General features: G+C 43.4%; 1 protein-coding gene across 3 annotated transcripts in view; it reads left to right on the top strand.

The window, feature by feature from the left end:
• PHKB (phosphorylase kinase regulatory subunit beta) overlaps positions 1-15,505 on the top strand; it is a 122,766-nt gene that overhangs the window by 91,959 nt on the left and 15,302 nt on the right. For all 3 annotated transcript variants that reach the window (XM_068121135.2, XM_068121136.2, XM_078780556.1), the window contains 4 exons: positions 1,768-1,829; positions 2,053-2,218; positions 2,347-2,428; positions 5,562-5,619. In XM_068121135.2, the coding sequence (XP_067977236.1) occupies positions 1,768-1,829; positions 2,053-2,218; positions 2,347-2,428; positions 5,562-5,619 (368 nt within the window). The remainder of the gene's footprint in view (positions 1-1,767; positions 1,830-2,052; positions 2,219-2,346; positions 2,429-5,561; positions 5,620-15,505) is intronic.

The raw sequence follows: 15,505 nt of genomic DNA, 5'->3' as shown, positions 1-15,505 counted from the left end.
CATTGAGTTGGCGACAGGTGGTGCAAGTTGAAACTTCCGTACCTTGTGTCTGAAGGTCAGCTTGAATCTGCTTGGCAGTTGATCGAGGTACTTTCTGCACCATTCGAACAATCCTTTGCTGCAATCTTCGATCAAGTATTTTTCTTGCGGCCACGTCCAGGGAGGTTGGCTACAGTGCCATGGGCCTTAAACTTCCTGATAACATTGTGTACGGTGGACACAGGAATATCAGAGTCTCTGGAGATTGACTTGTAGCCTTGAGATTGTCTATGCTTGGCTACAGTCTTGTGTCTGACTTACTCAGACAGGTCTCTCTTTCTTTTCTCCATGCTCATTGTGGTACACACAGTGACACAAAACAGCAGAATGACTCCTTTTCTCTATTCAAACTGGTTGAATGAGTGATTTTTGTATTGCAGGCACCTGCAACTCACCACTGGCGAGTTCAATTCCAAAGTAAGGGAGAATCACCTGCTTTAAATCGAATTATTTCGAACAACTTCTAAAAGGTGCCAATTATATTGTCCGGGCCATTTTAGGATTTCTGTCTGGAACAAGCAAAGATTTCGTAATTTTTTCAGCTCTTTTTGTTTTGTTCCACTCTAAACCAAAGAATTACATATGTGGATACCAAAAGATTTTTTTATTTCAACAATTTTCTGGAAGAAATGGTGCATTCTTTGAAAAAAGTGCAAGGGTCCAATATTTTTGGCCATGACAATACAAGGTGGTCCATGAAATGGTGATTGTTTTCTTTCATTTGTAGAGGCCGGTAGGCAAAGATTCTGACTCTGATGTATGGTATCATATATGAAGAGAATCTTGTGGGGGGGGGGGGGGGGGTGGGAAAGGAAACATCTGCTCACTTAATTTTTTGACAATATTACCGTGTGGTGTGCTTTGTCATACAGTGGCCTTATTAGTCCTAATTTCACTTGAGGGGCGGGTAATACAGCCTAATGCAGGATGCTGCAGCTACCCATCCTACGAGATTTTTCCTCGACTCTCCCCTTAAAACTCTTAAAACCACAATTTCTCTCAAACAGGAACCAATGTAGAATGACTTGAGGATGGGGATGCTTAAGGGAAATCGAATTGAGAAAGGGACGAGATGTGAGGCCAAAATTAAAAATGGAAAGGAGGTTTTTTAAATCACTATTAACAACACAGGGGAGGGAGGAGTCGAGTCCAAACCCAAGAAGGGGGCCCCTTGAGTGAAAAAGTAAAGAAATGGGAAAAATTTAATTACCAAATGACATCTAGACTATTGATTGGTGACTTGAACTGTCACAAGTTGATGGAAGTTGGGAACTCGCTGCTGGGGAAGTTGTTCCTTTGAGAGGCAGTGCGGGGGAAGGAGAGGCTATGGTGATTAGTACGGAGGGAAAGGAAAGTAATGCAGACAATATGATGTCGAAGCTAGATTGGTGGTATGAATGGAGTGAAGAGGAGGAGGAACAGAAACAGAGTATGACATAGCACTAACTGTGATAGTAGTGGTAGAAGAGGCACAGGGAAGAGGTTGGGTGGAAGTGGAAGTAAATGGAAAGTGGGTAAGGAGTGGTAAAATGTCGGTAGTTTTGCATCTATAGTATAATAAATGATCCCTTGTGCGGAAAACACTCAGGTGTTCAGACTTGTCATCAAGTCCTAAATATCAAGTCCAGAATTTCATGCTGCTGTCTTGTGCTGCAGCTTTGCAAGGTAGTTTACTTTATACTATTTATATTATGTGCTACAATGTAATGGGCCTGCTTTCTGCTGCAGACTATGGTGTCTGGGGCTGTGGTTGAGCAGCTGGATTTTTTGCGGCTTTCAGATGATGAACCGTAAGGCATAGCATGGGAGGGATGACTTCCCTTTTGCTCTGAATAAGTTTTTTTTTTCTCCTTTCTCCTTGTAATTCCCTTCCCTCATTTTAGCATTCTGCTTCATCCCATAAACCATTCCCAAAACAGCCTGCTAACTCTTTCTCTATTTTTTTTTCTGTCTTTGCTTTGGAGCATATTTAAGCATCCGTCCACACCCCCTTTCCATCGCTTGTGCTGACAGTGTGCCTCAGTTCAACAGCTTTGGGGAGCTGGAGGCACCAAAGGGATTACGCATGAGACGTCAAGCCAGCACGCCGGCTGCCTCCGACGGGGAGATGCACGAGTCAAGCATTGTACTGGAAGAGTGGGAGCATCGTTCTTCCTTGGAAATATTGCGACAACTCAGGGTGAGGTTGAAGTTCATCTGTCCTAAGAATTATTGAAATCAAATGAGCTGCCTCAATAATAATTTCCCTTTTTAACAAATTTTAACACTTCTTTATGCGAGATTGATGCACCACTCTTGTTCCGGTAGGAAGAAATATGTATATGTAACCAAGCCCTTCTCCTGGGAATCTTGATGAAAAGGGAAGGTGGAAGCTACATCACTGGAGAAGGTAATTCTCTCTGTCGATGAGTTACATCGCGGTATGATTTAACTCAAACGGTGATTAATTTCGATTTTCAACAAATATGCCTCGTTGATGCATCCTTGGTGCTTGTAGTAATACAAACCGAGATGGTTTCATGCTATACCAATAGCCAAAAGATACTGCCAGAAATTGGACATGGTTTGTCCGAAATACCCGAGTGTGGGTCGGGCCTTCAAGATGTTTGCTTTTGTGCTCGCTTTTGTGCATTTTAGAGAGCATTGTAATGAAATAACAAAGATGGCTATAGAGAGGTGCCATCACCACGATTAAGCAGAAGAAATGACCATCGCTCGAAACTGTAACACCATTGAGCACTGCTCACCCCTGCACTATCCCCCCACAATCCCCCATCAACCCTCACCAAAGTGAACAATACCCATGACTACCCCACACCTGCCCTCCCCATAGCACCACTCCCCCTAAACTGGAGTGGGACATCAACATGGCACGACGCACACGGACACGACACGACACGACACACATGTACACAACATAACACAAACGGCACGACACATTACAACACGGCACGGACATTACACACAGAGCACAGCACAGCACAACACAGTACAGCATGGTAACAGCATAAAACCGCACTGACGCAACACTGCACGACGACGGACACAAATAGCGTCCTGGGAAAGTATGACACGAGTAATACCCATTTGGTCGGCAGTGTCCGAGTGTGCCTGGGAGGTCGGTGTCCGAGTGCCTGCGCGGTGTCCGAGTGTGCCTGTGCGGTGTCCGAGTGTGCCTGTGCAGTGTCCGAGTGTGCCTGCGCGGTGTTCGAGTGTGCTTGCACGGTGTCTGAATGGCACGGTGTCCAAGTGTGCCTGCGTGGTGTCCGGGTGTGCCTGCACGGTGTCCGAGTGTGCCTGCGCGGTGTCCGAGTGTGCCTGCGCGGTGTCCGAATGTGCCTGCGCAGTGTCCAAGTGTGCCTGCGCGGTGTCCGAGTGTGCCTGCGCTGTCCGAGTGTGCCTGCACGGTGTCCGAGCGTGCCTGCGCGGTGTCCGAGCGTGCCTGCGCGGTGTCCGAGCGTGCCTGCACGGTGTCCGAGCGTGCCTGCACGTTGTCCGAGCATGCCTGCGCGTCGTCCGAGCGTGCCTGCCGTGGTGTCCGAGCGTGCCTGCGCGGTGTCCGAGCGTGCCTGCGCGGGGGTCCGAGCGTGCCTGGGTGGTGTCCGTGCTGTGTCGTGTCCATGTTGTGTCGTGTGCCGTGTCATGTCTGTGTCGTGTCATGTCCTTGCTCTGTCGTGCCGTATTTATTCTGGCGTAATATAACTGATTTATCAATTAATACAAAATCCCTGACTGTTGATTGAACGGAAAAGCAAAACCTACCAATCTGTAGTGAACATGTGACCGGCATTTTCATCTGCACTACAAACATAACACCACCCACCACCATCTTCACTAACACCATCTTCCTCTGATTCGCTCATACAAGGCTCAACAATTCGGCTCGACAATTCTCCCGAAAGCGCTTCCATCACTAATTTTGTCTCCAATAGTTTCTTCAACATCCCACTGATCCGTTTCAACATACCGAGAACCTTCAGAGTTGCTAATGATGGTGGAATCGGAATCTGAGCTCAAAATACACTGTTTCTCTATGTAACCTGCTATTTGGATCAAGGTAGGTTTTTGGTGTGATGTCACTAGCGAAGTTGAAAATCGACATTCTCGGGCTTTTTTGACACTTTGTGATTGGCATAACAAAAAATCAAAAAAAAATTCAAAAAAATTCGACTTTCAATTATTTTCAGAAAAAATGCATTTGGGGTCCCCTTTAACCCTTGGATGCAGTGATTGGGCCTCGGAGGCCCACAAGGTTTTTTTTTGTTGAAAAAACTATGCTGTACAATTGTTTTTGGGAATGAGCCTCATTTTCACCGACTTTCATGTTGTTACACAAAATTCAGTGACTAAAATTCAAAATAAAAAAATTAAATTTCGTTCAAGCTCATGGGAAAATCTATTCTTCACTTATAACCCGAAAATCCAACACGAATGCAGGCTTGGGGCCTAAGAGGCCCCGCATAAATGTTGTACTACTATGTTATATCATTATTTTCTTGATATGAGCCTCATTATATGCTCCGATAACTTGGTTACAAATAATTCAGTGACAAAAATATGAAAATTAAAAAACTTTACACGAATACATTCGTGGGGCCTCCGAGGCCCAATCGCTGCATAGGTGTAGGATTTTTGACATTTGTGGACATATACATTCTAAATAAAAGGATTAGTGAATCATATTTTTTGAGCAAATACTCCTCCATGAGCCTCAACTTTTTAGAGAAAAAAAGTTGAAAAACCAAGAACAAAAAAATTATTTTGAAACGAAAAAGAAAAAGATTCATTACTTGTATGGGATTCTTCCAACTAATAGGATCAATGATTCACATTTTCTGAGCAAATACACATCCATCAGCATCGACTTAGATTGAAAAAGGATATGAAAGAAAAAATATCTATAAAAAATAATAAAAACATACGAATACATCCGTTGGGCCTCCGAGGCCCAATGGCTGCGTTTATGTAGGAGTTTTGACACCTGCATCTAAGAGTTAAAGCTCTGCGAGGTTTCCTTTTTACAACAGGGTTTGAGCCAAAGAATATTCACAACGAACTGTTAGTTTTTTACAGTAATTCATCTTGCCAATTCCTATTTTATTTACCAATACAGTAATTGCCAGTTGTGGGGAATCCTTTAAATTTATGTATTCACATCCTGAATCGAAAATTACTTTTATTTTTTTTTCTTTATCCTAAATTTGTCCTATTTTTGTGGTCTCTTTATGCACGTGTTTGAAGAATACATTTTTAAAAGTTGAATTTTTCACATTTCCATAATTTTTACTCATTCAACTCCTTTAATTCCTTCGCTTTCATTGGAATTCATGACTGCCAATTTTTTGCTGCATTATTTTGAGCCTGCACTTTTGGCGGTGGGAGGTGATGAGGAGGGAAGCTGAAACTCTGCTGATATTGCAACACAACACAATTAAACTCCTCTGATATTCATGTGCTTGGAGGGGTATCACTGCCAATGGTATCCTATATGCTATATAGCAGCCTTATTGTTTGTCCCCCAGGAACGGTGGAAAGTTTTCTTCAAAGGATCTATCGAGTTGCTGGAAGCAGGAAGCAATGGTTAGTGCCTACTACAAATGATCGTAAATGGCTTCACATGTTCCAAAACGATGTGACGTTGTATAAGACTAACCAATTGCCACATGTAATCTGGTCATGACAGTCAAGTGTAAATTAACATGGCTTAGCAGAAACCAGCAAAATGTAATGGCAGACAAATTAAGGAAGTGAAGCGAGTACTGTTTTTTTATTTGTTTATTAAATTTTTTTATTTTTTTTAGAAGACGAGAAGCCGCCTTTATAAAACAACTAGTAAAACAAGCATTCTGAGTATTGCGCTGCAATACATGTCCTCTCCGGCAGTGTGAATTATATAATTACCAACTCACGGTCTGAGGTATCTCGGCTAAAAATTATCCGATTTGCACCAAATAAAGTTCATGAATGGTTGCACAGACCCCTACTTCTCACTAAAAGTGGAAACAGAATGTAAATCGGAGTTATAACAAGGAATATTAACAGCTTTGACTTACCGCACTCCAAATTATAGTCCAGAAAACTGTTGGGGAAATTACCAAAGTTCAAAGTGCCATAACTTTGTCAAAAATGATCGAAACGTCGTGAAGTTCGAACGTGATATGTAACTTATCATGAGGAAACCATGTGCCAAGTTTGAAATCATTAGCATTAAGCGTTTAGAAAAAAAGTCCGGAAAGCTGTTCTTTGCGTGACGGACTGACAGACTAACAGACTGACAGACGGAGGGATGACGTGCAAACCCAAAGTCCCCTCCGGTGTACACCGGTAGGGGACTAATAACATCGACTGGTTCTGTACATCAAACCACATCAAAACACTTAACCTCCTACGAGTGCTTATCTCTTCATAAAACATACGTAGTAAGGGGGGATACTATTTTGCATTTAAAAAAAAAAAAAACACCTTTAGAGGCCATTTTTCCCCGCAAGCGGGGGTTGGCCTTTTTCGGGGACCGTGGTTGTTGTTGTTTTTTGGTCCCCTTTTTGAAGCAATGTTTTACGGCCGGATGCCCTTCCTGACGCCAACCCTTTTTGTCGCCTTTTTACGACAAACAGGGAATTACCAGTGAACTGGTACTCAATTTGCCGACCTCAGAAGGATGACAGGCTGAGTCAACCCCCCTGGCGTTAATTCAGCGATCGACCGGGATTCGAACCCAGGATCCTAGGATCCTAAGCTGGCACCCTAGCCGCTAGCCCAAAACCAGGGACTATTTTGCATAATTTGCTTAAATTGCCTTTGTTAAAACTCATTCATGAGAAATTACACTTAGGTCGATATTTTCTCTGAGGATCATCCCAGCCTTTTTTGATCATCCCAGTTTTACCAAATCACCTTTTTTGACACCACTAAACCAAACACAGCAACTATGGCATAACACTCTCAACTACAGAAGCAGAAAAAAGCCTCTTGATCGTTTCATCAATGCAAAATGGTTTCCTATGAAGGTGTAACTAGCTGCTGTTGGAATTTGGTGGCCTGCGATTTACAGTGTTCTGACCACGATAGATTTATCATCAATGATTATGCCAAAATACTTGTAGGAGTGAACATCAAGACAGAACAGCAACAGAGAGACAGAATGGCAAGGCATGAATTGCTGTCACCTATAAATTCACCCCCTTTTCCTCTTACCTCATTTGGCGCCTTGCCTGGCTTACAGAGAGGCCACAACAAGTAACGCTTTCCTCCCTAATGTCGACGTCAACACTGCCCCTCTCACGCGGCAGACAGAGTTACAAGACAACTTCTTCTTACAGGTTCCGATTACAAAAAAATGTTTTAAGCGAGTCGAAAACACCCACCAGCTTATTTATCGACTTATTACGTAACAATATATATATATGTATGCATATGTATGTATGTATGTATATATATATATATATATATATATATATATATATATATATATATATATATATATATATATATATATATATATATATATACACATATATACAGACTTGGCATTTAATATGGAATATATTTTTTTTTCTTGACTTGGGTTTACTTTCTGAACTCAGTATATCAATCTGGTGAGTTTCTTTTACCCTTCGGTGATGTCTTTGTTGAAAGAACCATGTCACTGATTGTCTTTCGCAGCAAGAAGTCAATAACAGGATTATATCACAGGTGGCATGACAAAATGTAAGGACAGGTACATTTGACGATTGGCTTCACAATCGGGTATATAAGGGTTGTTGCATTCTGTATTCGTGGAAAACAACTGCTGCACGTCTACAAAAGTTATTGCCTCTTCCTCTGGAGATGGTCCGTCAACTTGACAATGCTGTTTGTCATGGAGTGGTGGCTTTACGAAATTCTGGCATGAAACAGCGTGCTATTGCTCGGCAGTATGGCATCACTCAAGGTCAGGTGTCAAAGATCCTGAAACGAAATGCTCAGAGGGGTGTCCCTACTCCAATACCGAGGCCAGGACGTCCACGCAGAACCAGAAGGAGAGATGATCGCCAGCTGCACCGGTTAGTCTGCAATGGCCGTACCAAGTCAGCTAATCGGCTTAGGGCTGAGTGGCAGCAACTGACAAATGTGCCTGTATCCAGAAGGCTAGTCAACCAACGACTGGTTCAAGCAGGCTATCGTGCCAGTCGTCCCCTGAGAAAGCCACGCCTAACCAGGCAACACAGCCAGCACCGATTGCAGTGGGCCAGAGAGCACCATCAATGGCAGCCAGGACACTGGAATCACGTGACCTTCAGTGACGAGTCTAGATTTCTGGTCTATCGTCAAGATGGCCACGTCCGGGTGCGCAGACAAGTGCATGAAGCCCACAACGAAGATTGTATAGTGCCAAGAGTCCAAGCTGGAGGTGGTGGGGTGACCGTTTGGGCTGCTGTTCATGCAGGGGGCAAAACTGACCTGGTTGTTCTGAATGGAATCCTGAACCAGTTCAAGTACAGGGTCATTCTGGAAGAAACATTGCTTCCATTTGCTCATGCAGCCTTTCGAGGAAACTTTGTCTTCCAAGATGACAATGCACAGCCTCATCGTGCTCGCATGATCCAACACTTTCTTGCTGACCATGGTGTCGAGCATATGGAGTGGCCTGCCATGTCCCTGGATATGAATCCGATAGAGAACTTGTGGGCAGAATTAACGCGTCAAATCGACAACTTGGACCAGCAGCCTACCTCTGTGCGTGAATTGCAGCAGACTATTGTCACTGCATGGCAAGCGATTCCTGTCCAAACCTTGGCAAATCTCGTGAACAGCATGCCTCGACGTGTACGTGCTCTCCTGAATGCTCGTGGGGGTTACACGAAGTACTGAACTGTAATTTTACTGTCCGTAATCCCAGTCATAATTTAGCTTTTGTTTTTGTTGAAAAAAAATTTGGCTAATGTGCAAAATGAAGAGATACTTCTGGAAAACGTACAGAAGTTTAACACAGTACTGTCCGTGAATTGAGTTCGATATCAGTTTACATCACTTTCAAGGATCAATTAATTTGCTTCGAAATGTCAAATGTGGTTTTTGTTTCTTTTAAAGGTCACATTAACAAAATCTAGAATAATTTCAACATAATTCCAATGAACTTTTGGTTCTAAGTCATCTTGAAAAGTAAGTTCACCCCCACAAAAAAAATATTCCATATTAAATGCCGTCTGTATATATATATATATATATATATATATATATATATATATATATATATATATATATATATATATATATATATATATATATAATTTTATTATTTAGACATGTATAAATAATATTAATAGTGTAATATTGCATAAACTTTAACTTTAAAGCCATTTCATAATTCTTTTCATTTCCCATTCACTGGATTTTCTCAGGTTAAAGGGCCTTTTGCGAGCAGGCAACAAGTTGAAAGTCTCAATAATGTCCTTCTTCTTCTTCTTCTTCTACCTTTTCTTCTTCTTCTTCATCTTCTTTAATTCCACAATTATTCCCATGCTTTTGTGGGGTTGGCCAGGGGAAGATTTTGGCCCAAGTCTTTCATGAACGGGTTGGTCAGGCTTGATGCTCAGCTAACTAGTTCGGGCAACATTTGGGAATTTGTTCAGGGTGCGAATGGAGATGCGCTTCACGACAGATGCGCTTTTCATTGTGAGGCAGTTGCAGGAGAAGTACATGGAGAAGAGGAAGAAGTTGTTTTTTGGGTTTGTTGATCTGGAGAAAGCATTCGATAGGGTTCCACGCAAAGTATTGACATGGGCATTGAGGAAGTTAGTAGTGGAGGAATGGTTGATCAGAGTAGTGATGGCAATGTACAAAAGAGCACGCACAGCTGTAAGGACGAAGGACCGGAACAGTGGTGAGTTTGAGGTGAAGGTGGGAGTGCATCAGGGGTCGGTACTAAGTCCACTACTATTTGTAGCTGTGATGGAGGTGCTGGCTCAGAACGTAAAGGAGGGTTTACCGTGGGAGTTGTTGTATGCAGATGATCTGGTGTTGATTGCGGAAAGTATGGATGGACTGAAGGAAAAGATGAACAAGTGGAAGGAATGTATGGAGACAAAAGGTCTGAAGGTGAATATCGGAAAGACGAAGGTGATGGCAAGTGGTAAAGCATGTGGTGAGGTGGAAAGAACTGGGAAGTGGCCATGTGCTGTGGGCAGGAAGGGTGTCGGAGTGAACTCCATTCAATGTACAATGTGCGCTGAGTGGGTTCATCAAAAATGTAGTGGTCTGAGAGGGTCATTTACCAGTGTGGCAGCTACATTCAAATGTAAGGTGTGCACAGAGGGAGCTGCAGATGGAGGAAATGTTGAGTTGGATCTTGGAGACGGCGTGAAGCTGGAAGGTGTGAAAACATTTTGCTGCCTCAGAGACATGCTGAATGGAGAAGGTGGATCAGACTCGGCAACGGTTGCTCGAGTGAGATGTGCATGGAAGAAGTTTCGGGAACTGAGTGGCGTGCTGATGAGGAGGAGAGTGTCGCTGAAGCTGAAGGGAAAGGTGTATGCTGCATGTGTGAGAAGTGTTATGATTTATGGGAGCGAGACATGGGTAATGAACGTCGAGCAGCAACGAAGGCTGGAAAGGGTGGAAATGCGAATGGTTCGATGGATGTGCGGAGTATCGTTGAGAGAGAGGAAGACAAATGATGAATTGCGAAAGATGATGGGAATATTGCCTGTGATTGATGCTGTGAGAGGAACAGGTTGAGATGGCTTGGTCATGTGTTGAGGAAGGATGAAAGTGACTGGTTGAGAAGAGTGATGAAAATGAATGTAGAAGGAAGTCGAGGACGGGGAAGACCGAGAAAGACTTGGCTAAAGATGGTGGAAGAAGAAATGCGGGCAAGGGGGTTAACAAGGAGAGATGCAGAAAATAGGGCAAAATGGAGAAGATTGTCATGGGGACCGCAAGGCTAACCCCCGCTCTAGCAGGGAAAATGGCCTTAAAATGCATGTTGTTGTTGTTGTTGTTCAGGGTGCCCAGCGATAGCTCGCCTGCACTTCGAGAAGGACACCATGGAATCTTTTACATCCACCAACTAATGCCAGCAGATGGAATGCCCGTTTAACGTCCATACGAGGTACAGCACAGCACACACATTGAATCACCGTGCCTGTGAAACACCAGAATGACAGTCTTTTTTTTTCTTTTTTCTTTTTCTTTTTTTGTATACAAGATCGAGGCTCGTGAAAGAGCTAACATTAATCACACAAAAAGTCAAACCGACACAAACCGACACATAAAACACAAAATAAGGGGAGCGGTTGACAAGATGGGAAGAGAGGGGGAAGGACACAAACACAACATTTGTGAGCAGGGACATCGAGAGAACTGTGGGAGGGAGAGGGCTTGGGGGGAGGTGGGAGAGGTATAAAACATATGGACACTGCAAGGACTTCCAGGAAAGAAGTTGGAATTTCGAAAAAATGTATCTGGGGTGAATTAGTGGGGGTATAAAAGATCAAGGTTTTGGATGGGGGATGATAAGAGAATGTGGTGAACAGCTGTTTTAAAGACCCGGAGGGAGGAGTGGGATTGAAGGGAGTGGGGGAGTTTGTTCCAGAGGTGGGGAAAAAGGGGAATGAAAGAGTGAAGGTGAGCAGAGAGTCTAGATTTTGGCAGTTTAACCATAAGAGGGTTGCTGGCAGATGTTGGGCGACCTGTAGGAATATTTGGGGGACAGAGCACAGAGAGAGAGCTGGGGGAGCAAGGCCGGAGAAGAGTCGGTAGAAAACAGAAAGACCACCAACCTGCCTGCGGTGAGTGAGTGAAAGGCCCTCGGAGTTCGCTTCATCGCGGGAGATTCCAATGATTCTGAAAGCTTTGGCTTCAACAGCGTGAAGCCGAGCTAGGTGTGAGGCAGGAGCACCGGCCCAGAGGGGGGAACAGTATTCCATTGAGCTGCAGATGAAAGCCTTGTATGTGGTGAGGAGCTCAGGTGTGCCAAGGAAGGACTTCGCATGACGGAGGATGCCCAGTCGGCGACTGGCTTTGGAGGCCAGCTTGGAAATGTGGTTTTCCCAAGAAAGATCATGGCAGATAGTGAGACCCAAAAGCTTGAGCGACAGAACTTCTTGGAGAGGATTGTTGAGAAAGTAGATGGGAGGGTTTTCCATTCGGTCTTTTCGGAGAGACATCGTAAGAGTGTGAGATTTGTCAGGATTGAAAGACATGTTCCACTTGTTTGACCAGTCTGTGATTTTGTCCAGGTCTGCAGAGAGTGAGGAGGCTGCAGGCTGCCGATCTGAGGGATGAGGAATGGAGCGGCAGAGGGTTGAGTCATCAGCAAAGAGATAGAGAGGATTTTCCAGAGAGTCGGAGAGATCATTGATGAAGACCAGAAAAAGCACAGGGCCCAGAACACTGCCTTGGGGAACTCCAGCCAGAACAGGAAGGGGCGATGAGAGAAATCCATTCAGGGCCACACGTTGACTACGAACAGAGAGGAAGTCCGCAAGCCAAGTGTGGAGATTTCCATGAATACCATAGGAGGAGAGTTTGGTGAGCAGAGCTGGGTGCCAGACCGTATCGAAGGCACGTGATATGTCGTGGGAGACAGCTCTGATTTCCTGTTTAGCATTGAGGACCTCCATCCATTGTTGAGACAGCAGAAGCAACATGTCCAGAGTAGAATGACCTGGTCTGAATCCAAATTGATGATGATATCTTCAGCTCGCAAGGCCATCCTGACAGCCCTTTCAATAATGTCATTATTTTTCAAATATAAGCCCTATTTATGATTGCAACCCTTAATTGTCATAGAATGCTGCGTTGTTCTCTTCAACTTTTCCCGACCTGGCCGCTCAGTTTTACAATGCTGTGGTGGCACATCCTTAAAGGTCCACCCCATAATTCTTTCACCCATACCTTTTTTAAGAGATCAGAAATCTCACATTTCATGCACTCTGTGTCCAGTGTTTCTCATCATTTATCAAACTAGGGCATTGCCCGTACTATATCTATATCTAAAATTATATCCCCCCCCCTCTATTTACATGAAATGGTTTGGTCCAAAGCGAACGGCTTGCGAGTACGGTGACAATCCCCCCCCTCTATTTACATGCAATGGTTTGGTCCAAAGCGAACGGCTTCCGGAGTTTGGTAAAGAAATCGCCATCGCGTGCACAAACGCGCAGGAAAGCGAATGAATCGCAAATTCGGTTTTATTAGTTTTAAAACATAGTTTAACGCCAACATAGTTTGCAAACGTGAAATAAATGAATACGCTCTCAAATGTGCCGTCCGAGGCAGAGTGTGTCCGCCACGTTCGGCACACGCGATCGTTCGCTGCTCTCTGATTGGTTGAATCGTTTTTTGGACATAGCTCGGTAAGTAATTGTCCGATTAATATGAAACCTTGAAAAGGCACATCCTCGGGTCCCCAGCAATATACCTGGCAAGTTAAAAGTATATCGGACCCGTGGTTGTCGAGAAACAGCGGTCACAGACAAACAGACGTACAAACGTACAGACAGAGATTACTGGAATTATAGATAGATGGAAGCATGAACTCCTGTGGCTGAGCTTACTCACCTTTGCCCTCAAGATTGCTTATGTAAATGCTAGTTAATGGGATCAGTTTATTTGTAATGAGGCCCGGCAAATATTAAGCCAAGAAGTTTTGTAGGTTGGTGAAATTCCAAATTCTCTCGAAGGTGAAATTCCTTTGAATTATTTTGTTCCTGGAATTTATTCTTGATCTCGTGGTTGGGTTTAATTTTGAGATATTCTTGACCTCATAGGCGGTTTGATATTCTTGACCTCATTGGACCATCTTCAAAAAACTTTTGCATCAGCCAATAATTTGTTTTGATTTATGAGATTCTTTCCAAAGGTTATATAATTCCAACTACGTAATAGACGTAGGGATCAACTATACTGTACCAACTATATAAACTGTATTCTTCCATTATTATAAATATCTTCATTGCATTTTGTGCAGCAGTCAACTCACTTTTTGAACCAAACATAGAAGCTTTACTTCCAAAGCACCCTTAACACAGTGGATATGAGCTGTTAACTTATTGAGCAGATGCAAAACATCCTCTCCAAAGCTTGGTAGAATTTTTAGAAAAAGTATTCAATCTACTGATGCATTTTGTAATGTATTTGCTTTTTTATGGTGAGATTGAGGCTCAGTGAGAGCTGCATGATGGTGAGTGATAGTGCTACAGTAATGGAGCAGAGGGAGTTGGCATACATGGGAGGACAGAGAAAAGAACACACTGGCAGCATAAGTGATGTGGCCATAAGTAGTGCAAGTAGAACTACAACGGCACTTGGTAGAGAGCATACCTCTGCCAGGCTGAACAGTTTACTTTTTGTATCCCACTGATAGGCCGGATCTGGAAAAATGTCTGATCCAGACCCAGATCCTGATCTTCACCAAAATAATGGTTGGAGCGCTCGCTCTGAGTCGAGTAGGTTGGAGGTTCCACTCCAACCCTAGCCGAATCATACCAAACACTTTCAATGCTGAGCGTCAAGCGAGGAAGCAGCGTGTATCGTTCTTGAAGGATATAGCATGGCCAAACCCCACAAGTTGGTATCTACAAGGAGGAAGACATTTTTTCTTAAATTGCCCTGCTGATTGTGGAGAGATGAGCAACGTCATAAAGATGGCGTGCCCCTGAAAGTTACATCACTTCCCTCAAGCTCAACCACTGTGTTTGTCTCATGTATTTGTCTGCATGTGTGCATGATTTGTATTCCAGCTCCTTCATGAGCCTTAGACCCTGTAAAGAGAAAACCCATTAAGTAGGGACATACAGACAGGACAACCAAACCAAGTGGGCTGAGTAGCAAGGAAAATGTAAGCAGACAGGGTTAAGATGGAAAAGTGTGGGTGGACAGAAGAGTGGACTCCATGAGAATATAAATGATTGGGAATAGGATTAGGGAAAACACAAAACGTACATGTCCGGAAAAACATCCTTGCACCTCAGCCTCACATTGACTACCCCCAAAGAGCCTGAGGGTGTAGATTTTCCTTCAACATCACCAATAACTTAACGATAGTTTGAGCGTCTTCCTTACTGAAGCTTTCCCTCACGGTGAACGTCTTTGATATAGTAAATACCTTTCTTTAAATTCCTGAAACAAAACAAATATTGCAGTCTGATAAACTTAATATTTAGGAAACATATCATTAAATAATGAGACATATCATTAAATAATGAGACGTATCATTAAATAATGAGACATATCATTAAATAATGAGACTGTGTGAATGTAATTTTGTAATCACTGAGACCTTTCACTGAAGTTTGGTGACAACCTTTGCGATGACCCTCAGCCATGGTAAACAGATTGTGCAAACCATATTGGTCCATGTTAGCTTGACTCCTCACACATTATTTGTCATTTTAGTTCTTCACACTTTCAATAAAGAAATTTCACACAATTGGCAATTTATCACCAATGAGGCTGTGGTGCCACAACCGCCTGGCCTTCCTCC

Source organism: Myxine glutinosa, chromosome 6, assembly GCF_964187855.1.
Source record: "Myxine glutinosa chromosome 6, kmMyxGlut1.1, whole genome shotgun sequence".
NCBI classification, from domain to species: domain Eukaryota; kingdom Metazoa; phylum Chordata; class Myxini; order Myxiniformes; family Myxinidae; genus Myxine; species Myxine glutinosa.
Note: the sequence above shows the minus strand (reverse complement) of the source record. Positions and strands in the feature narration are given on the sequence as shown.